Source organism: Bos grunniens, chromosome 26 (genome assembly GCF_055505025.1).
Source record: "Bos grunniens cultivar Pamir isolate PY7600 chromosome 26, Bosgru_T2T1.0, whole genome shotgun sequence".
Lineage (NCBI taxonomy): Eukaryota > Metazoa > Chordata > Mammalia > Artiodactyla > Bovidae > Bos > Bos grunniens.
In genome coordinates this window covers 15,999,997-16,025,959 of record NC_141190.1, presented here as the reverse complement: position 1 = coordinate 16,025,959, position 25,963 = coordinate 15,999,997, and the positions used below count along the sequence as shown (strand labels likewise).

Genomic DNA, 25,963 nt, shown 5'->3' with positions numbered 1-25,963 from the left:
GGCTAGTGGCAGTTTCCGGCTGGCTCAGTGTTGCTGATTTCGCACGTGTGTTGCGGGTTCGGGATTCCTGGTTTACCACTGTCACTGGCGAATTTGTCTAGCCGGGTACCCTGCACACTTAAGGATGAAGGCCGTAAGTGACCTCAGAAGCCTGGTCCCCGCGGCTTAGGACCCTTTTGGGTCACAGAGTCGCTGCCGATGTATGGGGGCGGCGGCAGTGGCCTAGATTAGGGGCTCCCTGGACTCCCTCCTGGCTCTCCGCGCTGTCAGCTTCCTCTCCCTTAGACCTGGCTCCTTTTTCACCCACTGTGCGCGTTTGGCTTCAGCGGGCCGCAATGACACTAGCACGAAGTCTTGAGTTCATAAGATGTCAGACTTGAAGAGTTCTTCAGGACCATCTTTTGAACCCGTTATTTTACAGACGAGAAACGGTCCTGCTTTCAATAAGTTTATGAGTCTTGGGACCTGAGATAAGTCCTTTTTTTTTTTTTATTCCTAAAGGTAAGTATATAGAAAAGCAAATTGTAATCCACATGCAAGTTCAGTTTTGTTTTCCTTACTTTTAAGGGTCTTTGTCTTGATCTCTTTAAGCTGTAGCTTCATCAGTAATATAACAGCAGTCACTACCTCTAGGCTGTTGGCGGTAATATGTTAGAGCACTTTGTAAACAGTTAAGCGATATGTAAATATCACTTGTTATTGCTACAGACAGCCAACATTTTAATCTTAGTATGCCAAACTACAAGTGTTAAACTAGCCTTGAATAACTGTTTACCAGTAACTCAGTGGTTTTTCACACTTTTTTGAGTCTTAGACCCTTTTGAGCCGCTGTGATTTCTGCTCACTGTAGGAACCTCCCGTTGAATAACTCCTGATCTAGTGCTGTTCTGTAGGATTAATGCCATAGTGTGGCTTTAGCTCTTATATGCAAGACCCGTGACTGTGAGACATTAAAATTGTGGAATTGGCCTAATGAAATAATCAATTCTTTTTAACCTGATTTTAAAAATAAAGTAATTTATTTTTCTGAGTATTCAGTGCCCCTTCTGTTGGTGTTTTCTAGAGAAGAAATAAAAAACAGGTTCCAAGCTTTCGGAAGTTGTTGAAAACTAGTAAAGTCAAACTTGAGAACAAGCTAAAAAACAAACAGTTTAAACAACAAAGCACTCTCAAGAAGTACCGTAAAGAGCAGAGGAAACTGAGGCAAGCTGTAAAAGATGCTGTGTCTAAGAAACCTGTTCCATTGGAGGACCCAAAGGAAAAACAACCAGGTAACTGTGAAAACATTCCTGTGTTCCAGTTTCTATTGATTTGTTCTAAAATATTCTTCATGCAATAACTTTGCTTTTTAGTCATCACTCCTAGGGAAGGATCGTAGTCCTGTGTGTTTCAGTCACTATGAGAAAACATTTTAATGCAGTATTCATGGTGAAAGAGACCCAGCTTCTGCTTTTAGTTTGTTTAGAAAGCAGATCTGAAGATTTTCAGTGCATACTTGGGAAACAAACTCAGAATAACCATGTAAATAACTTTTGGGCATTCCAGTGCTACCACTTTCCCATTTCACTGGCAGTTAGCTAAGGAAAGAGTATTGCTTTTCTCTGATGCATTCTTCACAGTGTTGCCAAGTGTCACTTAGTTTTCTCAACTTCTGGCTTTCTTTTCACTTGAAATGAAATTGAGCTGTAATTGTCAAGGTTATTCTTTTGTCACCCTGTTCAAAACTCCCAAGTACTCAAAACAGTTAAGGAATGTGACCATTCTGAGTCAGACCCATTTTGCTACAGCAGAACTTGCACTTTCAGAGTATTAATATTTGACTATATCTGACTTTTCTTTCTTCCTGTTTACATCTCATTCTCTTCAGATAGATCAGATCAGATCAGTCGCTTAGTCGTGTCCGACTCTTTGCGACCCCATGAATCGCAGCACACCAGGCCTCCCTGTCCATCACCAACTCCCGGAGTTCACTCAGACTCACGTCCATCGAGTCAGTGATGCCATCCAGCCATCTCATCCTCTGTCGTCCCCTTCTCCTCCTGCCCCCAATCCCTCCCAGCATCAGAGTCTTTTCCAATGAGTCAGGTCTTCGCATGAGGTGGCCAAAGTACTGGAGTTTCACCTTTAGCATCATTACTTCCAAAGAAATCCCAGGGCTGATCTCCTTTAGAATGGACTGGTTGGATCTCCTTGCAGTCCAAGGGACTCTCAAGAGTCTTCTCCAACACCACAGTTCAAAAGCATCAATTCTTCGGCGCTCAGCCTTCTTCACAGTCCAACTCTCACATCCATACATGACCACAGGAAAAACCATAGCCTTGACTAGATGAACCTTTTTGATCCCTTGGCAACCATGCTATTGTGATGTATAAAAGGGCATGGGACTGGAAGTCAGGATGCCTGAGCTTTTCTCAGATTTTGTTTCTTACTAGTGGTGTGGCCTTAGTCTGTCACTTAATCTTCAATTATTTAAGAAAAAAAATACTTCATTTATTTAAAAAAAAAAATAGGCCTTGCTTGAGTTAGATATGTTTAAAGATCTATCTAAATTTCAGAAGAATTAAAAAAGCATGATATGTTAGGTATTATATTTTAAAAATAAAAGCAAAAAATGTCTTTCTTCTTACATGTTGAGCGTCTAAATTAAGTCTCTTAGGGAGTTGGGTATAGGTATAATGTTCAAGTGAAAGACCTGGGTTAGAGAGAATAGTTTTGCAAATTATTACTATATAGATGGTAATCAAAGCCTTTGACTTGAGTAAAATCACCATGGAGACTGTGTAACATGAAAATAAGAGAACCCAGAAAATAATTTTAAGAAACGCCAGCATTTAAGAAGTGAGTAGAGAAACCTGTAATGTGGTTTGAGGTGGAGCCAGAGAATTAGGAAGAAAACTTAAATTGTATATGTCTTAGAAATGGAAAGAAACATGTTTCAAGAAAGAAGGAAACTTTTTATGTTCTAACATGAAGTAGTCTATAAATGATGAACAGTCATGTATATTGGAACTTCCACCCACTTGAAATTATAGGTTATCACCAGTTGAGTAAAAAGGAGAAAAATATGTATGTACACATAAACTCATATGTGAACTATCACAGTAAGAATTAAAAAAAAAAAAAAAATAGACTTTCCTTTGACCCAGAGATCTCACTGCTAGGAATGTATCCTATGATTATTTGAAAATATTTTCTAAGAGTATATATGCCCAAGCATGTTCGTTGCAACACTGTTAATTTATGGCAATTATTATGGCATATTTGGCAGTATAGCAATTATTATGGTTAATTATGGCAAAAATATGGAAACTATAAGGGGCTTCCTTTATGGCTCAGTTGGTAAAGAATCCGCCTGCAATACAGGAGACCCTGGTTCGATTCCTGGGTCGGAAAGATGTGCTGGAGAAGGGATAGGCTACCCACTCCAGTATTCTTGGGCTTCCCTTGTGGCTCAGCTGGTAAAGAGTCCACCTGCAGTGTGGGAGACCTGGATTCGATCCCTGGGTTGGGAAGATTCCCTGGAGAAGGGAAAGACTACCCACTCCAGTGATCTGGCCTAGAGAATGCCATGGACTGTATAGTCCATGGGGTCCCAAAGAGTTGGACATGACTGAGCAACTTTCACTATGGCAAAAAAAAAATTATTTTGAAAATAATCAAAATGTTCATCAGCAGGGAATTGTTAAATGATATAAAGATATACAATATCATACAGTTGTTGAGACTGAGAGCCATATTCTAGCTATATGATCTACCAGATCTTTGCAGCAGATGACACAATTATCATTGCTTCCTCCTCCAAAAAATTTTTAAGCTGCTGCATATTTTTCTCTTACATGTAAATTTAACGAATTTTGGATGTATTTTAAATTCTTACGCTTGGTGTAAGTGACCTGGCATTTAGAATGCTCTTGGTGTTTAGATTTAAGGGGTCAAAGATGCTAGCATTTTGCCTCACCCATGACAACCAAGTACAGCAAAGAATTGTCCTGCCCAACACGTCAGTAGTGCTCACGTTTAGAAACATTGGGCTAAGGTGGTTGAAAAACATAAGCTTGTCCTATCATAGACACAAAAACACAGGATTCTATGTCTCTAATACTAATTCCTGATTTTTTTTTTTTGTTGTTTGTTGGAATAGGTAAAAGGATTGAGAGGGAAGAGGAAGAAGAGGAGGAAGCCCTTCCTTTAGATATGATGGATGAAGATGACTTACAGTTAATGAAAGATTTAGGACAAAGAGCATCTTTTCTAACGAGAGACATTTCTTCCAGGTAGTACTTCACTTAGATTATAGTCATTCACATCCTTTCAACGTTAAAAACTTGGTTCTGAATTTTACTCAGGTGGGTAGTGCAAGATGCTGCTCATCTCTGAACACTGGAGTTTGTAAACTGTAAACCCTGTTCTGTAAACCTTATTCTGTTTATTTCGTAAATAAAATTAGCTCATAAAAAAATGATTTTATTTAGTATAAATCTTTATTTCTTTTGAGTCTGAATAGTGAAGCAGAGTGAATGGGTGACGTACGCTCTCTGTTTGAGGCAAAACAGTCCCGAGTTCCTTATGGCCACATTACCCATGTCTCAGTCACCGTCACCCTCCCATGCTTAATTGCTCAGTTGTGTCCAACTCTCTGTGACCCCATAGACCACAGCCTGCCAAGCTCCTCTGTTCATAGAATTTTCCAGGCAAGGTTATTGGAATAGGTTGCCATTTCCCATTCCATGTTACCATATCAGGTAGGTATTATTCTATTTCACAGAAAGGAAACTGTTTTCCCATAGTCACAAATAATGGATCTGAAATTTAATACTTAGGTGAAGTCCAAAGTCCATGCTATGTTCTGAAGGTTTGGGGAAAGTAAAACATTTGGCACAATGTCCACATTGGCTCTGTGGAATACTCTTCAAAAAAAAAATCTGTAACTTTGCCTTTATTTTGCCGCTAAAGGGAAAACTAAATGTAAGCCATAGTTTTATGGCTTTATATGGTAGGCCATATGATTCATTTACTACACAAATGTCTCTCATGTTCCTGATCTAAGTGCTAATATCTTTATGCCTATTAAAGATTTGGTTAGTGAGTTATTTTTATGTACTTTTAAAATGATAAGTCTCTTAAGTTCTTTTTTTAAAAATATTGAAATTTTTTCCTGCAGTGAGCCTGTTCACGTCAAGAAACGGAAGCATGAGAGTGTTATAGATAAATATGAAAAAATACCAAGAACTCTGCAAACTGCACCAGAGAAGGAACTGATTCACTTACTTCCTATCAAAGATAAAAGTGGTATAATCCCACAGACCAGAGAGAAACCAGGTGAATCTGATCAGCCTGTGTATTAGGTTAAAATTTTGGTCCCTTACTAATATCACGTTCAAAATTTTCTCATTCAAAATTTATTTTACTTTGACTTTTACTCATATCTACAAAACAGGGTAGCTACAGTTAGTCATAGAGCAAAGTTGACAATTCTGACCGGAAATACAAATGCTTATCTCATAGTACAATTATGCGCACTGTACTGTGAGTACAGCTGAAGCTGCAAGGTTAAGATGATTCTTTTCAGAGTGTTTCATTTTTTTGTTTCTAAAATTAGAAACATACTAGTCGTCCGTTTTTAGACTCTTTTTTTTTCATACGTGTACTTTTGTGAAATAAAACACAAAAGTCTGGGACTCAAAGATGTGAAATTATGTGGTTTATCAAAAAAATCTGCCCATAAAGCTACCATCTGGGCAAGAAATACTGCCAGCACTCAGAAACATCCCTTCTGCTCCCCTTAATCACTAATTGTTCTCTCCTAATAAAAGTAACTATTTTCCTGAGTTTTATGATAATCACTTCCCTGGTTTTCCTTGTGGTTTTACAACTTATGTATGTTATCACATTTTTAATATGCATATTTTCCATATAGTTATTGACAGTAACCAAGACGAAGAGGATCAAGAAGAGATGGAACCTGAGGAAGGTAATGGTATGCATCTTTCTAGTTACTAACTGTTAATTGAGAATTACTTTTTTTTTTTACTTAATAGTGAATTAGTTTTAGATACAAGCTGGAATGTGCATTTTGGAGTATTGGTCATTTCAAGGTCATTTTGAACATTTTCCCACAGTTTGAAAATCTCACCTCGTGTAATTTGATTGTTTGTTGCCCTTCCTATGGAAAATTTTATGCACTTATATTTGGTGATGTCTAGGCATGTGTGGAGAGTCTGATAAATTATTACTATTTTGAATTCTTTTTAATCATAATTTAAGGACCTGCCTACAATTAACTATTAACTTTTTAACTAAAAGGATAAAAATGACTCTGGTATAAAATTATTTTGGTTCTTTCTTAGAGCAGTTATACTTTATGTATGTCTGTTTTACATAACTAAATGTGGGTTCTAATAGTTGGACCAGTTCTAATCACAGTTAAACTGAAAGAACATATTTTATGGTTTAAACTATATTGGGTTGGAATTTGTGATAAAACAAGCTAGTTAAATTTTACTTTGTCTTAGCAAACCTTATTAGTGTAAAAGATTACAGGGCAACTATTTTAACTGTTTTGGGTCATTCTTCATAGGCTTATAACAGATTATGCTTGTGTGTTTGGTAAATCTAGTTCCATGTACATTTCTTAAGGTAGATGTATTTTGCATAGAGTTGAAAACAGAGGAGCATGTTTTGTACTTTTTAAAAACTAATTCAGATTGTTCTTTCTCTTAATTTGTATGAATTATTGTGGGTTTATTAGCACAGTGGGCTTCCCTTATAGTTCAGTGGCAAGGAATCCCTACCAATGCAGAAAACGTAAGTTTGATCCCTGGGTCAAAAAAATCCTCTGGAGAAAGGAATGGCTACCTGTTCCAGTATTCTTGCCTGGGAAAGCCCACAGACAGAGGAGCCTGATGGACTGCAGTCCATGGGGTCACAAAGAGTTGAATGGACATGACTTAGTGACTAAACAACAGCAACAGTTAGCATAGTACTTAAGAATAAGAACTCTTAATCAGACTACCTGGATTTAAATCCCATTTCTGCCACATATTTGAGCTTAGGCAAGTTACTTTCTCTTTGCCTCAGTTTATCTATAAAATGAGGCTAATGATAGTATTTGCCTCATGTGATTGATGAGAGATTTATATGTATTAATAGTAATCTTGGCTCATAGCAAGTACTTGGTAAAAGTTAGCTATCATTATGGTTGTTTGTTACTACAAGAAAATTATTTTAATCATTAAGATTCTTGGATACTTGTAAATAAAGAAATGTTTAAGAGGTGAAACCTAATCTATTTCAGAGATAATTGAGAAGCCCATTAAGGAGCTGACATTAGAAGAACATTTAATTGAGAGGAAGAAGAAACTACAGGAGAGGAAAATGCATATTGCAGCCTTAGCATCTGCCATATTATCAGATCCAGAAAGTAATGTAAGTGTAACTAATTTCCTTAGGCTGTTCATATTATGTGGTGTAATAGTCTGATCTTTTAAGATTCTCTTCTTAGCTATAAGCACACATGGAAAGGAAGGACATTAACAAAATGGTAGTAACTGAATTAAAATAAGAGAGTACATAGAACCTTAGCCTAATCCAAATCTGAACTTTGTTTCTTCTGTGATCTTAGAAAAGTTGCTTGAACGTTCTGAGTCTTATTTTTTCATCTCTGAATGAAGATATTGGACTATACTTGATGTATGTAACAATATATTTCAGAAAGTGTTTTCAGGGAAATAAGACACATGTTTTAAGAAAACTCAGCGCCATTTGTGGCAACATGGATGGATCTAGAGATTAGCAGACTGAGTAAATAAAGTCAGAGAAAGACAAATATCATACGATATCACTTATGTGTGGAATCTCAATAAATGATACAGTTATAGAAAACAAAATTACAGTTACCAAAGGGGAAAAGGGTGGGGGAGGGATAAATTAGGAATTTGGGATTCAGATATAGATTATTATAATCTATATATAATATAGATCAGTAACAAAGATCTACTGTATAGCAGAGGGAACTATATTCATTATTTTGTAATAACCTATAATGGAAAAGAATCTGAAAAAGAATACATATATGTTTGTATGGGTATAACTGAATCACTTTGCTGTACAACTGAAACATTGTAAATCAACTATATTTCAATTTAAAAAAAGGTAGCATCATTAAAAGAAAACTCAATAAAAAAAGAATTTCTAAAAATAGATTAATGTAAACTTTTTAAAGTATATTTTTTCTAACTGCTTTTTTAACAAAAATTTGATGAACTTACAACTTTAGTGATTTATGTGTTGTTAACGTGAGCAGTGTCTGGAGCTGTGTGTGGCTGGACTAGACTGTGAGCCGTTGTGTGAATTCCACTTATTGTGCCAGATGTGTGGTGGTTTTCTTTTGTTCATAATTACCTTGCCATTTCTCTAGCCTTATATGTTCTTTCTTTAACAGATTAAAAAATTGAAAGAATTACGTTCTATGCTGATGGAGCAGGATCCTGATGTGGCTGTTACTGTTCGAAAGCTGGTGATAGTTTCTTTGATGGAGTTATTTAAAGACATTACTCCTTCATATAAAATACGACCCCTAACAGAGGCAGAAAAATCCACCAAGGTAATGCTGGATATAACTGCTACACAAGCTGAAAACTTTGCTTTGCTAGAGACAGGAAAAGGGCTTCCCTGATAGCTCAGTAGTAAAGAATCTGCCGACAATGGAGGAGATGTGGGTTCAATCCCTGGGTCGAGAAGATCCCCTGGAGGAGAAAATGGCAACTCCCTCTAGTATTCTTGCTGGAAAACCCCATGGACAGAGAAGCCTGGCAGGCTATAGTCCATAGGATCACAAAGAGTCAGACACGACTTTATAGCAACTGAGCATGCAGAGGTGGGAGAAATAGTGGGGGTACTCATATTTTGTGCTAATTTAAAAATGGATTTTAATATTTTGATTTAAGAAAATAATCTTTTTGGTCTCTTTAGATTCGCAAAGAAACCCAGAAATTAAGAGAATTTGAAGAAGGCCTGGTTAGCCAATACAAATTTTATTTGGAAAATCTGGAGCAAATGATTAAAGGTATATTAAAAGTATCCTAAGAGTGTGTAGCACACTGAGCTCTCATCAGGAAGGGGAATTCTGTATTCTGTCCTGTGTGTTGAGTCAGTGTAGTGTATGATGAGGGACAGAGTCTATAGTCAGACTTCCTGAGTTCAAGTTCTGGTTCACCTCTTAGTACCTGTGATAGGCAAAGGACTTAACCTCTCTGTGCTGCAGTTTTTCTGTCTATAAAATGGGAATAAGAATAGTTAAAGTACTATTCTTTAATAGTATTTTGATGCTTTTCTTTAATAGGAACAATCCAGTCTCATTGAATTGTTGTGAGGAGTGAATTAATTTATAGGTATGAAGTAGGATTATAGTGCCTGTACTAGATACTGTGCATTATCAGCTATCAGTATTAGTATTATCATTGCTGCAGTCCTGTACCTAGTAAATAGTTGTATGTTTCTTGAATTTATGAATGGTTAGAATTTATTCTACTGTTTTTTATTTGGAAGGAGTGGTCAGGGGAGAAAGATAATGTGATTGGACGTAATGAGTGCCGTGAAAATGGACTTAACATTTGCTTTCTCTTCGTTCAGAGGAGAAAGGGCATAGGAATCATTCTGACATGAATGGGGAAGAGATTCTTGCCAAGGCAAGGAGCTTTCATCTGACTCAGTTGGGCTCCTTTACTCAGTGCTGGGTCTAAGGATCACCCAGCTGCCATCTCAGCTGCAACAGATCTGAATCTGTTGGCCCAGTAAGGACGTGGAATGGGGTGGGTGGCATGGATATTGCTTCTGTGCTCTGTCATCTCAGCTGGAACCTAGATACTAGCATTTATTTATCTATCATAATGTCAAGATTCTTCCCTGTTGTAGTGTGTGTCAATATTTTCCTCCCTTTTAAGGCTGAATAATATCCAATTGTATGTACACACTACATTTTGTTTATCCATTCATTTATCCATTATGAAGTCTTGTCAGTTTTAAGTAAATAGAAAATATTGTTCTTAATTATGGTGAATGCAGTCTGTTTGAGGAAAAATCACATTTATGAGAAGCAAGTTCAAAACAAAGGCACTTGGGGAATTCCCTGGTGGTCCAGTGGTTAGGAATCTATACTTCCTCTGCTGGGGGCACGGGTTCGATTCCTGGTAGGGGAACTAAGTTGCTGTATGCTTTGTGGCACAGCCAAAAAACTAATTAATTAATTAAAATTTAAAAAGTCACTGTCTTTCTCATCTCTGGCTGTGTATGATGAAGAGGGAGGTGTTGAACCTACTTTAGAAAAAAATTGGCATATTTTCGTATATTCAAGTATCTTATATTCAAGATACTGTGTTACAGTACATTACAGAGTGTGTGTGTAGATATTTCTAGAAAAAAGGTACTGTGAATCATCAGTTATTATGAAGAAGTTAAACCTCTTGTGGACCTCTTGGGTAAAGATACCACAATGAGCATTAGCACTAAGCCCAGGGAAATGATGTAAGATCTAAGATCCTTGTAATTGTGGGGAGAGTCAGAAGATGAATGATGGTAGGTAAATGTTAGTGATAACATTTGTACTTGTGTCTTAAGCGTAGACAACTCTTATTTAAGAATTCAGATGATATGTTGATTTTTCATATGATTGCCTGTTGGTGTAAAATAAGCTAATTAATTGAAATTTTAACCAGTGAGTGAAGTAACTCCAGTTATCTTTTGTTAGACTGGAAGCAAAGGAAGCTGAAGAAAAGCAATGTGGTTTCCTTAAAGGCCTACAAGGGCCTGGCAGAGGTGGCTGTGAAGAGCCTGTGTGAGCTGTTGGTGGCCCTGCCTCATTTCAACTTTCACAACAACATCATTGTGTTGATCGTCCCTCTCATGAATGACATGTCAAAATTGGTGGGTTGCTTTTGCTGCTTTTCCTTAACAGAAAATCCAAGACCATGTGATTATTGTTTTCCTCTCTCTCAAAATTGTTTTGGAGCTCTTATTTATTGCTAAAATGGGGTCCATTAAATACTGTCTCTTCAAGAAAATTGTTTGAAAATAAATTTGTTGCAGCGATTCTGAGTAGCAGCTGGTTTTACCCTCTGGGGAACATCAGGCTTGTGTCTGTACACATTTGGTTGTCACGACTGTGGTGGTGGGAGGAGGGGATTGTTGCCGCTGGATCTGGTGGATAAAGGTCAGAGAGGCTTCTAAACAATATATAGGACGGGCCCCCACAACAAAGAATCACCTGGCCCAAAATGTCAGTACCGATGCAGTTGAAAAACACTGGTTTAGTGTAACATTTTATTTTTCAGATATCTGAAATGTGTTGTGAAGCAGTGAAGAAACTGTTTAAACAAGATAAATTAGGCCAAGCTTCCCTGGGTGTAATTAAAGTGATATCTGGTTATGTGAAGGGCAGAAATTATGAAGTTAGGCCAGAGGTAAGCCTTTCTTTTCTCACCTCGCATTGTGTTTGTTTTTAAAGTACAAAGTTAATTTTCAGTTGTTATGAAGCATTTATTTTTTGTAGAAGTGTATAAACTATAAAGTGAAAGTACTCCCCCAAAGTAACCACTCATAACAATTTGGCGTGTATCCTTCTATCATAGACATTTATGTATAGAGACATGTTGTGTTTATATTTTAAAGTAAAAAATGGGTTTATACAATGGAAACTATTCTGGAGTTTTTATGGATTGTGGATTTATGTAAAGGGCTATCCCATTCTTTTGAACATCTGCCTTAGTATTCTGTTAGGTGAATATGTAGTCCCTACTTGAGGGGCGGCTGAGTTGTTTCTAGATTTTTGCTATTACAGTCAGCATAGAAAAGAACATCTTGGCCATGTTATTTTTTCACACTTGTGTGAATATTCTGTGAGTTAAATTTCTTAAGTGTTGATACTGTGTCCAACAGTATACACATTTAAATATTTGAAAGAGAAAATCAAATTGTCCTCCAAAAACATTTGAACACTTGTGTTCGCACCAGTGATGAGTGTCATTTCCCTACAACCTACCCAATGTTGAGTATTTTCACTCTTTAATCTTTGTTAGCCTGGTGGGTAAAAAAATTGTATATTAATAGGTGGTTTATTTTGTTTACACATTGTTCTTAGTAAGGTTTTGCTTCCTTTCGTGCATTTATTAGTCATTTGAATGTTTTACCTGTTTGTATTGTTTGCCAGTTTTTTCCCTCAGGTATTTGTCTTTCTTAATGATATGTTAATAGTTTTTAAAATACTCATTTATGTCAATAAAAACTATGTACTAGGCGCTATTCTGGGTCCTAGGGATAAAGTAGTGAACAAAAGAAACAAAAGGTCCATGTTTGTTGAGCTTACATTACATAGTAAGCACATTAAATCTTTGCTATATAAATTGCAAATATTTGTTGCTGTCTTTTAATCTTGGATTGTGGTCTTTTTGCTTCATAGAAGTTTTGCATTTTAATTATTTTATGGAATTGATTTTTTTTTTTTTTTGTATTCAAGAATATGAAGTATCTTACCTTGATGTTCTTAAGTGAAGTTTTATGGTTTTCTTCTTTTGGGCCTTAGATATCTTTGTTAATTTAATTTTTTACTGTTTTATAACTTTAAAGTCTTCCTTTGTCATCAAAGCGTTTTCATCCCCCGAAGCTGATCATTTTTGCTGAACTGCTAAAATTACAAATACTGAGCTTAAATATTACTCAGAATATTAGAGTAAGCAGATAATAGGGCTTGAACACAAAACTGGATGTGAGGAAACACTTTTATCGATGCTAGAGTATAAACTGCTTCCTTTACTTTCTTGGTATTTGTTTGTTTTGTATATTTATAGTTTTTACAGTGATTTTTTTTTTAAGGTGTACAATGTGATGATTTAATGTATGTATACATTGTGAAATGATTACCACAGTCAGGTTAACACAGCCGTTACCTCTCATAATTACCCGTTTTTCTGTAGTGAGACGATTTAAGACCTATCCTCTTAGCAAATTTCAAGTGTATAATGGAATATTATTAATGGTAGTCACCATGCTGTACATTGGATACCAGAACCTATTCACCTCATAACTGAAAGTTTTGTATCCTTTGACCAGTTTCCTTATTTCCTCCACTCCCTGGCAACCACCATTCTATTCTCCGTTTCTATGTGTACCACTTCTTGAGATCATACAGTATTGGTCTTTCTGTGTCTGGCTTATTTCTCTTGGCATAATGTCCTCCAGGCTCATCCATGTTATCACAGTTTGCTTTATTCATTCATCTGTCCAGCAGACATGTAGATTGTTTCCATATCTTGTCTTCTGTGAACAGTGCTGCCATGAACATGGGTGTGCAGGTATCTCTTTGAGATACTGATTTCATTTCTTTTGGATATATATCTAGAAGAGGGATTGCTGGATCATATGATAATTGTAGTTTGCACTTTCTTGAGGAGGCTCCATACTGTTCCAACATGGCTGTATGAGTTTACATTCCCACCGACAGTGTCCAAGGGTTTCCTCTTCTTCCAAGTGCACTGTGTGCCTGCTTGGGTGCTTAGTTGCTCAGTCGTGTCTGACTTCTTTGCAACCCTATGGACTGTATCCTGCCAGGGTCCTCTGTCCATGGGATTCTCCAGGCAAGAATACTGGAATGGGTTGCCAGTCTTTTCTCCAGGCGAATCTTCCTGACCCAGGAATCAAACCCAGATCTCTTGCATTGCAGGTGGATTCTTTACCGGCTGAGCCACCATAGCCTTTCTGACAGATGTGAGCTGGTATCTCACTGCCGTGTTTATTTTCATTTCTATGATGATTATGCTGTTGAGCATCTTTTCATTTGTCTGTTGGTCATTTGTTGTTCGTTGTCTTTGGAAAACATACGTATTTAGGTTCTTTGTTCTTTTTTAAGTCAGGTTATTTGTTTTTTTTTTCTGTGAGTTGTTTGAGTTCCTTAGTATTTTGAATATTACCCCTTACCAGATACATGATTTGCAAATATTTTCCCCCATTCTGCAGGCTGCCATTGCATCTTATCAGTGCCTTTGCATGTGAAAGGTTTTCAGTTTCATATAGTCTCACTTGTTTGCTTTGCTTTTGTTGCCTGTGCTTTTGGTGTTATATCTAAAAAATTAATGCTCAGACCAGTGTCAAGGAGCTTTGGCCCTGCGTTTTCTTTTATAGGGGTTTTATGGTTTGGGGTCTTTAATCCATTTTGAATTAACATTTATGACTGGTAGGATAAGGGTCCACTCTCAGTTCTATGTATGGATATCCAGTTTTCCCAACACCAGTTTTTGTAGACTGTCCTTTTCCTGTTGTGCATTCTTGGTTCCTTTACCAAAGATTAGTAAGGGACCATGCACTGCTTTCTTTGATTTGGAGTTATTTATTTTGGGAGGGGGCTTCCCTGGTGGCTTAGCAGGTAAAGAATCCACTTGCGGTGCAGGAGACACTGGTTCAATCCTTGGGTTGGGAAGATACCCTGGAGATATTTTATGAGCACACAGAATACCTACAAAATACTAAAATCTTCTGATACCTAGAATGATTTCAGGTGTAGTATTTATGCTTTTCATTCTTCCTGGTTTCCATTCCACACTTTAAATGAAATTCTCAGCTTTCTTCAAAATGTACGTGTAGGAACTTAAAAATAATACAAACCTGTAGTTCTCCAACCGCTCCCCACCCCGCCTCCTGCAACACACACACGCAAACACAATGCTGCTGTAACTGCAGGTCAGTAGGGTGGTTTCTTCCCCAGAAAGTGTAGGATTTTAAGCCCCTTTTCTTTGTGTTTGGATGGCCGCTGTAGCACACAATACATCAATTTCTGAATTAGTTTCTGATTTTTTTTTTTTTAATGGCTTAAGGCAGTAGTACTCATGGTCCCTGGACCAGCATCAGCTGGGCCCATATGACAGACCTGCTGAATCAGAGACTCTGAGGATGGGGTCTAGCTGTTTGTGTTTTAACAAGCCCTCTGAGTGAGTGTGATATTTGGTCAAGTTGGAGAACCACTGGCTTAGAGAAATTGTTTTAAAATGAATAACACTAGTCTTCATATTATTTTTTTATTGGGGGAAAAAAGATTAGAACTGTTAACTGCAGAATTGAATCTGATTTGGGAAATGAAAGCTGGTTTGAAAGTGAAAGTGAAGTCGCTCAGTCGTGTCCCGACTCTTTGCGACCCCATGGACTGTAGCCTACCAGGCTCCTCTGTCCATGGGATTTTCCAGGCAAGAGTACTGGAGTGGGGTGCCATTTCCTCCTCCAGGGGATCTTCCCAACACAGGGATCGAACCTAGGTCTCCCACATTGTAGGCAGACGCTTTAAGCTGGTTTAGAGATATCTAAAGCATCCTCTCCCCGCATGCTGGTCCAGCCTTTTCTGGCCTGTCTGCTCTTGCAGTCCTGTCTGCCGGTGCCACATTGTGTTCTCTTCTTCTGCTTCTCATTTCATTGCAAAGTAAAATTATGTGAATTTAGACAAATGCTAGTGTCCTGCTGCTGCTGCTAAGTCGCTTCAGTCGTGTCCGACTCTGTGCGACCCCATAGACGGCAGCCCACCAGGCTCCCCCGTCCCTGGGACTCTCCAGGCAAGAACACTCCAATCATAGACAAATTACTGAATATGTTTAGCAAAAAGATAATAGAACTTTGTGTAAAATGTGATAAAAGATGTTGCAAAGTTTTTTTGTTTTTTGGATTTTTTTTTTTAGCTTGAAGGAAGGAAATAACATTTTTAATGCTTATTCTGTTTAAAGTATTTGAGAGCAATATAAATAATAAGCTGTGTATTTGTGTTTTTTTCAATAACAGATGTTAAAAACATTCTTGTGCCTAAGAATCAAAGAAATAGAAGTGAAAAAAGATACAGAGGATATTAATAAACCAAAAAAGTTCATGACTTTTAAGGAAAAGAGAAAAACTCTATCAAGAATGCAGAGAAAGGTTTGATTGATTTCCTTTTTGGTTTTAATTGATTTTAGAGTAAAATCAATTAGGCACAGGTAAAAATCATAGTTAAATAATATATAAATATATTTAGAGGATTTTATTTTCCCCAGTTATTGCAAAGAAATGTTTTATGAAATCAACTTTAACTGACAATTTATTAGCAAAGAGCAACAGGTGAAAAGGTTTTCTTGCCATGTTGTCTTTTATCCTTTGGCTTTTTCTTGCCGTGCTGGCTTTTAAGATCATCTTAGATTTGTTGTGATAACACAGATTCCTTCCTTAAAAGAAAGGGTGTATTCATGTGAAGTTGGCAACAACATAGGTTTTAATTGAATCTTGTTTCTCTGTTGCTTTGTATTTGAAACCCAGGTTGAAATTCCAGACTTTTATTTATTTGCTATGGGACTTTGTAAACTTTTTTTTTTAGTATTTTGAGAAATAGAGCTAATAATAGCTCTGCCTTGCCGGGGTCACTGTGCAGTTTAAATAGAATAATATAGGAAAACCACTTAACGGAGTGTACAGCACTGGGTGTACTGTATAAACATTGGTTACCACCACCACCATCATCATCATGATCTCTTCTCAAAACATTTCTAAACAGTTTATTAGGTTATTCAAATGGGTTATTAGGAGCAAAATAAAAAGTCATTTCCAGAAATATCCATCTTTGAATGGGTCTAATAACTTTTGAAAACAAGACAAATATCAGAGGGAGGGGACACATGTATACCTATGGCTAATTCTTGTTGATGTTTGACAGAAAACCACAAAATTCTATAAAGCAATTATAACTCAGTTAAAAAATAAATTTTTTAAAAAGGCAGAAATGTCAAAATAGACTTAGTGATTGTTAACAAATGAAGGTTAATATTTAAATTATTTATACTACACTCTCCTAATGTAGGTTGGACATGCCTGTTAGGAATAGCATGTATGTGGCTACCGTGGGGAATCAGAGATTCTTAGCAGATCTTTAACAACTTCATGTGAAGGGAGGAAACTATTCCTCACTCAGTCCCCTATGTCTCAGGCAGTGTAGCAACCACTGTTTGCTGCTCTTACAGCAGGAAGGAGTGGGAAAAAATTGTTTTTTTGTTGAATTTCTGTATGTTTAGTATCTAGTTTTATGCATTATATGTTAATAAGTTTGGGAAGTATTGTTGATGACTGGTTTCCACGTTTTTCGTGATTTCACAATAAGAATTCTTTCTGGGCTGAGCATGTCCATTTTTTCTTTTTGAAAGAATTTAAGTTATAGAAAATTTAAGTTACAGAGAGTAACAATAGAATTTAAGTTACAGAGAGTAGTATAACATATCCCATGTATTTATCATTCTGAAGAGCAAGTATTAATACACTTCAGTTTTTTTTCTTGAAAAGAAAACACTGGTGATGGAGTTGGAGTCCCTTTGTTCCTCTCTCCAATCCCATTCTTCTGCCTTCCTCCTGGGAGGCAGCCACTGTCATATAATTGGTTTGTGTATGTTTCTTATCCATGTTTTTCTATTTTTGCTTGTATTTGTATCTGTAGACAATCTCTGGTGTTGTATGTGTTTCATTACACTGACATATAATGCGTCTCTGAAGCTAGCTTCTTCACTCAGTGGTACACCCTTGTTTTTAAAATCTACTTTCAGTGGAAGAAAGCAGAAGAGAAACTAGAGAGAGAACTTCGGGAGGCAGAAGCTTCAGAGAGTACTGAGAAAAAACTTAAACTGGTAGGCGGTTTCACACATTCTCTTATGCTTTTAAAAAGGTTTTGTTAAATAATCTTAACTAGAGACATTGTTTCAACTTATGGTTATACGACTTTGGTTTACTTCATGGGGCTTAGGTGTGTGATATGCAGGAAATAGTAACCTGATTGATGATGGTAGTTTTAGGAAATAACAGGATGTGTATCTTCATTCTGTTTTGTTGAAACTCTTAAGGTTGAATAGTGAGGAGGGATGGGAAAAGACAGAAAAGACTGGGCTTTCAAAAGTGATCGTTTTGCTAACTTGGGAGAAAGTGTACTAGGTTATACTGAAGTCATTTTGTCTGTTCTCAGCACACGGAGACTCTGAACATCGTGTTTGTAACCTACTTCAGAATACTGAAGAAGGCCCAGAGGTCACCTCTCTTGCCAGCAGTTTTGGAAGGTCTTGCCAAGTAAGGGCTGTGTAGGTTGAAATCTTTTAAATTCTTTCTAAATAAATAAGACCAAAATAATCATGAATTTTAAACAGGGCTCACTAATGATAACCTCGTGTCCTTCTCAGTTCTCATTCCTTTTTTATTTGTTACTAGCCTTTCCTTGAAACTATTTGTAACACTACACATTTTTTGGTTTTCTCATCTCAAACCTTTAGTTTTTTTCATTTCCTTCACTAACTCTTTCCTCCAGCTTACTCAGTTCTCACCGTCCCTAAGATTCATCCCTTCGTTCTGGTTTCCTTTTGCTCTGTAGTCAGTTTTTGGTCTTATATAATCTGTTCCTCTTAAGATAGGTCCTTTTGTATTTTTCTGTGAACCCTGATGAACCTGTTGGGGGATGTGAGCCAGAGTTATGGTCGTCATGATAGTTTTCTACAGTTATTTGAGATATTGTCCCATAGAACAGTGCTATCTAATAGAAATATAGTGTAAACTACATACGTAATTTAAAATTCTCTTTTAACCACATTGAAAAGGAAAAAGAAACAGTGAAATCAATTTAAGTATATTTTACTGAATTTATTTTATCTAAAATATTATTTTGACATGTAGTCAGTGATAAACATTAATGAGATATTTGGCATTCCTTTTTTCATAATGTATCTTCGAAAAATGGTATATATTTTACATTATAGCATATCATCTCAGTTTGGACTAGCCGCATTTCAAATGCCAGTGGCTACCATTGTTTGGAAGCCCAGCTTTAGAGATAGGACTAATGTCTGGAAGATAGAGAAAAGGCAGACTCTGTTCAATAAAGAAGAAATTACTTCCTAATGACTAGAGCTGTTTGGTGATGAAATGCTTTGCCTCATAAGATAGTGTGGTTCTTGTCATTGAAAGAGATGTTAGTCAGAGATTCGAAGAGAAGGTATTATTACATTAGGGAGGACCTGTTTGTTTTTTCAGTGACCAATTTCTTTTTTTAAACATAATGCTCATTTATTAATACAAATTGAAATAATGCAGTTAAAAATTAAAAGATCATAAGTTCCCTTCTTTCCTTTACCAGTATATAAATCTGCCTACCTACCTTTCATATAGATTGAATCTTTCACACAAATGTATACTGTTCTGTAACTTTTCTTTTTTTGATAAACAGTTATTCTGGGTATCCTTCCTTGTTAGTATATACAGACCCACTTTTAAGTTCATGATACTCCATTTTATGGATATATAATACTTTATTTGATCAGTGCCCAGTGCTACACTGGAAATAGCTTCAATGTACTTGTGTGCGTATATTGCTAGGTCAAAGAATATGTTCATTTTAAATGTTGATAATTATTGCTATATTACGTCTCCAAAAGGTTGTACCAATGCACAGGGAATCTGTGACCTCTAAGGTCTTTCCTTCTAAGATTTACTTAGTGTCAAAGGCTCTTGCACTAATTCTGAAGAGATATCCTGACTTGAACTACTTGAGTGCCTAACGTTTTATAGTGTACAGAGTGCTCTGACATTTAGTAGCTCACATGATTCTTTAACTCTATTGAGTGATCTCAGTTATTTCTAGAAATAGAAGGCCAGAATTTAGGATTATGTAGGTAATTAATTGAAGAGCCTGAGCTGGACACTAGGTGCAGCATTTCTTTTAAGCTTTCCTAGGGTTCGTTTTCTTATTAATAGCAAAATCTTTCCTGTCTTCCTTCTTCCTGCCCCGTTTTCCTAGAAGCTGGAACTGATGACTCCTTTGTTACTTAGAACATCACTTGGGCAACTAGTCAGCTTGTCTCAGAGCTGACTCTTTGCTCTTAGCAACTTTTTTCTCTGAGCAGGAGTATTTTTGAAATATATTTAATTTGTTTAGTGCCTCATATACTCCTGCTGAGTATAGTGTCTAGTTGTGTATGAATTGTCCAAGAGGCCAGTATGAATTAATGAAAAATATAATCACTGTCATCTCTAGCATAGCTAACATTTTGAAACAAGTAATATTAAAAACACCGTTTTAAAGTCAAGTTTAATTTTTAAGCTCTTTATATCTATTTTTATGTTACCTTTTAACCAAATTCTGTTTGATTCTAGGTTTGCTCACCTTATCAATGTGGAATTTTTTGATGATTTATTAGTAGTTCTACATTCTCTCATTGAGTCTGGTGTAAGTAACTCTACTAATGAATTACTTTTTAAGATATAAATTGTAGTTATTCTTAATGTCCTTTTTTTTCTTTGTCTTTTGAAGGACTTAAGCTATCAAGAAAGTCTTCACTGTGTCCAGACTGCTTTTCATATTCTTTCTGGGCAAGGTAAGATAGTTTCTTGACCAAGTTTTGTTTGTCTTGGCCTGTAGAGGCTGTAACATACCTAATTGATGTTTGTTGTTATTTCAAAGGTGATGTTCTGAATATTGATCCAATGAAATTCTATACTCATCTTTACAAAACACTGTTCAAGTTACATGCAGGTACGTATGTTTAAGATAATGTGTTTTTAGTAAATCTTTATCTTTTAAGAATATGTTATGACTGCAGTTCTAGTCAATGAGAATTGAGAAATAGGAGCTGGTACATAAAATGCCAGCCTGCCAGTGCCACACATCTGTATTTCAGAAAACTTTTGGAGTTGACTGGAGATGAATTCCAACTCAGAGCAATACATGGGCAGGGTAGCACTGCTTCATCAATTAGGGAGATGATGTGGGACAGGTATGACAGGTTCATCTGAGATTTTTCAAGTGCATTGAAGTTGCGTAATGAAAAAGGGATGAGACCAGCCCTGAAGGGTCTTACCTGCTGTTTCAGGTGCTACGAATGAAGGCGTTGAGACCGTCCTCCAGTGTCTTGATGTCATGCTGACTAAACGCAGAAAGCAAGTTTCTCAACAGCGGGCCCTGGCCTTCATCAAGCGCCTTTGTACCCTTGCTCTTCATGTGCTTCCAAATTCGAGCATTGGCATTTTAGCAACTAACAGAATATTAATGCATGTAAGTAGGGTGCAAACAGATGGAGCATCGTTCTTGCTATGTAACAACGGTGTTTTGTTTGATATATGTCTTTTCCCCCACTTACAGTATTTTTTAATTATAAAAGTAATTCATATTTGTGATAAGATTAAGTAATAAAAGAAGTACATAAAATTATGAAAGGAAAACATTCCACTCCTACTGACACTCTCCAGAAATAACCATTTTTACCAGGTGGTGCATATCCGTCCAGAAGACCTTAAAAAATTCATATATAAATGTGTATGCTAAATACACACAAGTAGTAATTACTCAGTCATGTCCAACTCTTTGCGACCCTGGAGACTGTAGCCCATCAGGTTCCTTTCCATGGGATTCTCCAGGCAAGAATACTGGAGTGGATTGCCATTCCCTTCTCCAGAGGATCTTCCTGACACAGGGATTGAACCCTGGCCTCCTGCATTGCAGGCAGATTCTTTACCATTTGAGCTACAGGAAGTCCTAAACACACACAAACAGAATTTTTTTTCTTTTAATGGAGACGGGATTATGATATACATTTCCGTTCTACAACTTTTCTTTTTAATACTTACTGGTGGCGAACACATTTTTGTGTCAGTAAAAATACAGCTACTTTGTCTTGTTAATGACTGCTGGTTTAACATGGTTCTTACTGTGTGAAAGCACTGTTACATGCTTTGCAAAAATTAATTCACTTAATCTTCATAGCAACTCTGAAGTAGCTACTATTTTTCTCATTTATAGATAGGAAAAACTGAGGTCCAGAGAAATTAAGAAACTTGCCCAAAGTGACACTACTAGTAAGTTGCAGAGTTGAAATTAAAATTTAAGCAATCTGGCTTTTACACTTTGCATTTTTCTTTTGATGGGTGTAAGTTGTTTGCGTCTCTGCTATTATAAATGATGCTATAGTGAATATTCTTATATGTGTATCTAATGTAATTATTTCTATAAGAAGGATTCCTAAAAGTGGGGTTGCTGAGTGAAAGAATATCTGTTTTCTTTTGCAAGATGAAATGAATTATTTTCAAAGCAAGCTAAGAAAATATTCTTTTGCAATTTTTGTTCTGTTATGGAGCAAACTTAAATTGCAGAAATTAAAACTAGGTATAAAGTACATGTACTTATATCTCATATGTAACTATAGAACCAAATTATGTTTAAATGGAAATAAAAGTACAGAATCCAATAGCATCCTTAAAATTAATAATATTGTTTTAATTAGTCCTTCTTTTTCTGTGACATTTTTGCAGACTTTCCCTAAAACAGACCTGTTGCTTGACAATGAATCTCAGGGGAGTGGGGTTTTCCTTCCTGAGCTGGATGAACCCGAGTACTGCAATGCTCAGAACACCGCTCTTTGGGAATTGCATGCACTGCGGGTAAGAGGATCCCCCCCCAACCCAAGCCCCTTCCTTTTTGTGAAAAAATTTTTCAGTTTTTGCCCAAGTAGCTATAATTGCCAGAGAACTTAATGTATTTTGTTTTGGGACTGCCTTTCCTACAATTCCTGTCTTAATATTCCACATCTCACTTTGCTCTTGCTATTAAGATGCTGAGATGCATTTTCTAAGGAAGCAGAAAGTGGTGACAGTATTGTAGGGTGAGATTTCCTGAAATCTTTCCCTGACACTATTCAAAATAGAAGATTCGTTATGAGGCATATTTGTATTGGGTCCTATCCAGGGAGACTTCGGAAGCCTGCCAGTTTCAAGAGGGTTTCACCTATGTTGTGACTCTATAGTGTGAACAGTAGCATTCGAGTGGAAATACATTTCAAGAAATCTGTTGTAAACTAACTTTTTTTACTCTGAAAGAGAAATTGCCTTTTGATTTTCCTTTTCATACTGTAAAAGCAAGACTAAGCTACATTACTAGTAGCTTGGTCATCAGACTTGGAATCTTGTGAGCAAAGGTACTGTTTTTTCTGTGGGTGGGTGGTTCTAATGAATTAGATATGCATTTGTAGTTTTTAGAAAAACTGGTGTTTATTAAACTGTGGCTTGTGTCTTATAAAATACTGACCCGCGCAAAATGTGGTGGTCCTCTTTCCCCTTCAGCGACATTACCATCCCATCGTGCAGAGGCTCGCTGTTCACCTCATTGCCGGAGCCCCTTCAGAAGGCTCGGAAGCGCTCAAGCCAGAATTGAGCCGAAGGTAGTGTTTAGCGTCGCCTTATTATAGAACTCCAGATTACCACTGATAGCTGTTTTGACTATGAGAAATCTGTTTTTTACAAAGTAATAGATTTCAAAATGGAAAGTGGCCATTTGGTCATCTGGATTTGGTCCACTTCATTTTCTTGAGTTATTCCAAGGAGAAAACATTGCTAACTGAGATTTGGTTTGTTTTGAATAATTAACTTTTTTTTTTAGTTATAAAAAGTTTCACACATACAGGTAAATAGAATAGTGAATCCCCAGGTGCTTATTATTTAGGGTCAACTTTTAATAAGATGATGCCGTATTTGCTTTATGTGAAGATCCCTGAGTCTAACCAGACTCCCCTTTTTTCCCCCTCTGAATGGTTCTGCTAGGACCAGAAAGGGAGAAGTGAAGAAGCAGAGAGAAGTGCTTTGAACCCGGCCACCTAGAAGGCAGCAGTTTCTCTTGTTAGCCCTCACAACTATCTTTTTGTGTCCCCTGACCGGTCAGAATCTGGACCAGCACTTACAGTGTTCATCTTTCTCTTCCAGATGGGGAAAGGGGTCCTTCTAAAAGAAGTTTCTTTACCCACAAGTTTTTATTCTGAAAAATTTCAAAAAGTACAAAGAAGTTGAAACAGTAGTAATTATTTTTTCTCTCCCCTCACCCCCACACAAGATCAATTAGGAAATACTTGGTTCTACAGAAGACACCTTTGTGATAGTCCCGACACTCAGAGCTATTACAGCCCCACTGGTTTCTTTAATCAGAGACCACAGACAGGTGGCCTGAAAACAAAATTTTCTGGTCTAGTCAGTGTTTGAGAAAAAGTCTGATTAGTTGCTATATTGTAAAATTTGGGGGAATTCACCTAAAAATCACATTTCCAGCTTCTCTTGAAATACTGGAAAGATGACAAAACAGATCTGTATTTTTACATCATAATAGTCAGCTACCCACCTCTCTTAATGAGGTATAAATTGTAATTTCCTATAAATTCTTTTCCTTCTAGGTAGGACAGAGTTAACCTTTGCCCTTCTTCAGTCTCAGATCATTAAGGATTCATTTATATGCAAGGGTATGGACATTTATTCTGTCCTGATTGGCCTCTCCTGGCTTCCAATCCACGCAAACTGAAGAATTACACTGTTGGAAATCCGTGGAAGATAACTCCATGCCTTGTGTTCTCACGACTAACTTAACACTTAGTTGCATATCTTTCACATAACTGATTGAGTTGAGATTTGATCACATTAAACTTGAGGTCTTTTGCTCAGCCTTCTTTTCGTTCAGGCTTATATTTATCCGTGTATACCAGACCTATATGAGGTGGATTTAGTTGGATAATGAAGTTTTAATATGGGGATTTAGGACTTATTTTATATGTATGTTTTGCTGGTTTTCAAAGAAAACAAAAGCACTAATTAGAAAATATATATGCATCCTTAAGTTCATCACAGCATTATTTACAATAGCCAAGATACGGACGCAACCTAAATGCCCATCAATACATGAATAAAGAAAGTGAGGTATATATGACTGGAATATTACTCAGCCATGAAAAAAGGCATTAAAGCTTGCCCTTTGCAACAACATGGATGGGCATAGAAGGTATTATGCTAGGTGAAATAAGTCAGAGAAAGACAAATACTGTATGATTTCACTCTCAAAATAAATGAACCAACAAAATAGAAACAGTCATGGATACAGAGAACAATGAGGGGGTGCCAGAAAGGAGGGGGTTAGGAGGAGAGAAGTAGGTGAGGGAGATTGAGAAGTATACATTGAGTACAAACTGTTTTCTCTGGGTACGATCTAATTCTTCGGGTGCAGTCTAACTTTTCAAGTTATGCAGATAGATTGGTGCCTTTACATTTCTTATGTTTGTTATTATAGATCTGCTGCAGAACTTTTTGAGGCTTATAGCATGGCAGCAATGACCTTCAATCCTCCTGTTGAATCTTCAAACTCCAAAAGGAAGGTATGTGATAGTTTTCATAATTTTTTTTAAAAGATGGAATAAAAACTAAATGTCTCTTAGTAACTGATTTCAACTTGCTAAATTGTTTTCTAGGTAGATTTTTTTTTTTTTTTTCATGTCTAGGAGCTGATGGTAGGGTGAATTTCTGGGATTGGATTCCCTTGGAGACAGGAGACTTGATTCAGTGTAGACTAGCTGGCGTGTCCAAGACCTGACGCGGGCCCTGTCATTGTTACATTCCGTGTGCTTTGATGTCAGCTGTTGCCATCTGTAGCTTTGCTCATGGCTTGTCTTTTGCTTACAGCATAAGCAGACTTTTAACTCATACTTCTAACATTTTTTCAGGATAAAGTTTTACAAGGGGATTCATTTTTGAATGAAGAGTTAAATCAGCTGATCAAAAGACATTGCAGTCAAGTTGCTACTCCGTTGCCTCTGGATTTCACCAAATGTTTGGAAACATCACTGCGGTAGTGGAAGAATGAGGAGTCGGTGGACTTCCTGTATATTTGTGTGTTTGTGCGGGTGCACATAAAGATTATTGTTAATTCAGGACCTTCTCTTGAGGAGAAAGAATTATCTTTTGCGTGGCACACGGTTCTGTCCCAATCCTAAAAATATGCACAGGAAAATCAAGACTATGAGATTCCTTTTTACCAGTTACTCTTTGTAACCAAATAAATCTATTTTTATTGCACCACCATGATGGAAGTGAGAAACATTCTAAATTTGAGTGTATATATTTTTATGAAAATTTTTGAGAAAAG

General features: G+C 36.8%; 1 protein-coding gene across 8 annotated transcripts; it reads left to right on the top strand.

Moving 5' to 3' along the window:
* Positions 1 to 10: 10 nt before the first annotated feature.
* On the top strand, positions 11 to 25,899 carry NOC3L (NOC3 like DNA replication regulator). 8 transcript variants are annotated; one of them, XR_015155698.1, is made up of 21 exons: positions 11 to 133; positions 1,064 to 1,271; positions 4,142 to 4,274; positions 5,162 to 5,319; positions 5,918 to 5,971; positions 7,295 to 7,425; positions 8,441 to 8,602; positions 8,971 to 9,064; positions 10,745 to 10,920; positions 11,328 to 11,456; positions 15,808 to 15,939; positions 17,586 to 17,666; positions 17,999 to 18,110; positions 20,173 to 20,245; positions 20,330 to 20,393; positions 20,480 to 20,551; positions 20,889 to 21,070; positions 22,324 to 22,452; positions 23,131 to 23,228; positions 25,112 to 25,196; positions 25,542 to 25,899. XR_015155698.1 is itself a non-coding variant. In XM_086378760.1 (21 exons), the coding sequence occupies exons 1-21, from the start codon at positions 125 to 127 to the stop codon at positions 25,668 to 25,670; spliced, it is 2,400 nt and encodes a 799-aa protein (XP_086234886.1). In that variant the 5' UTR covers positions 11 to 124; the 3' UTR covers positions 25,671 to 25,899. The 8 variants fall into 8 exon arrangements, 4 of the variants coding, with proteins under 4 accessions (XP_086234886.1, XP_086234885.1, XP_086234889.1 ...); XR_015155696.1 differs by having other exon boundaries at positions 5,918 to 5,977; XM_086378760.1 differs by having other exon boundaries at positions 17,999 to 18,099.
* The last annotated feature ends 64 nt before the right edge of the window (positions 25,900 to 25,963 follow it).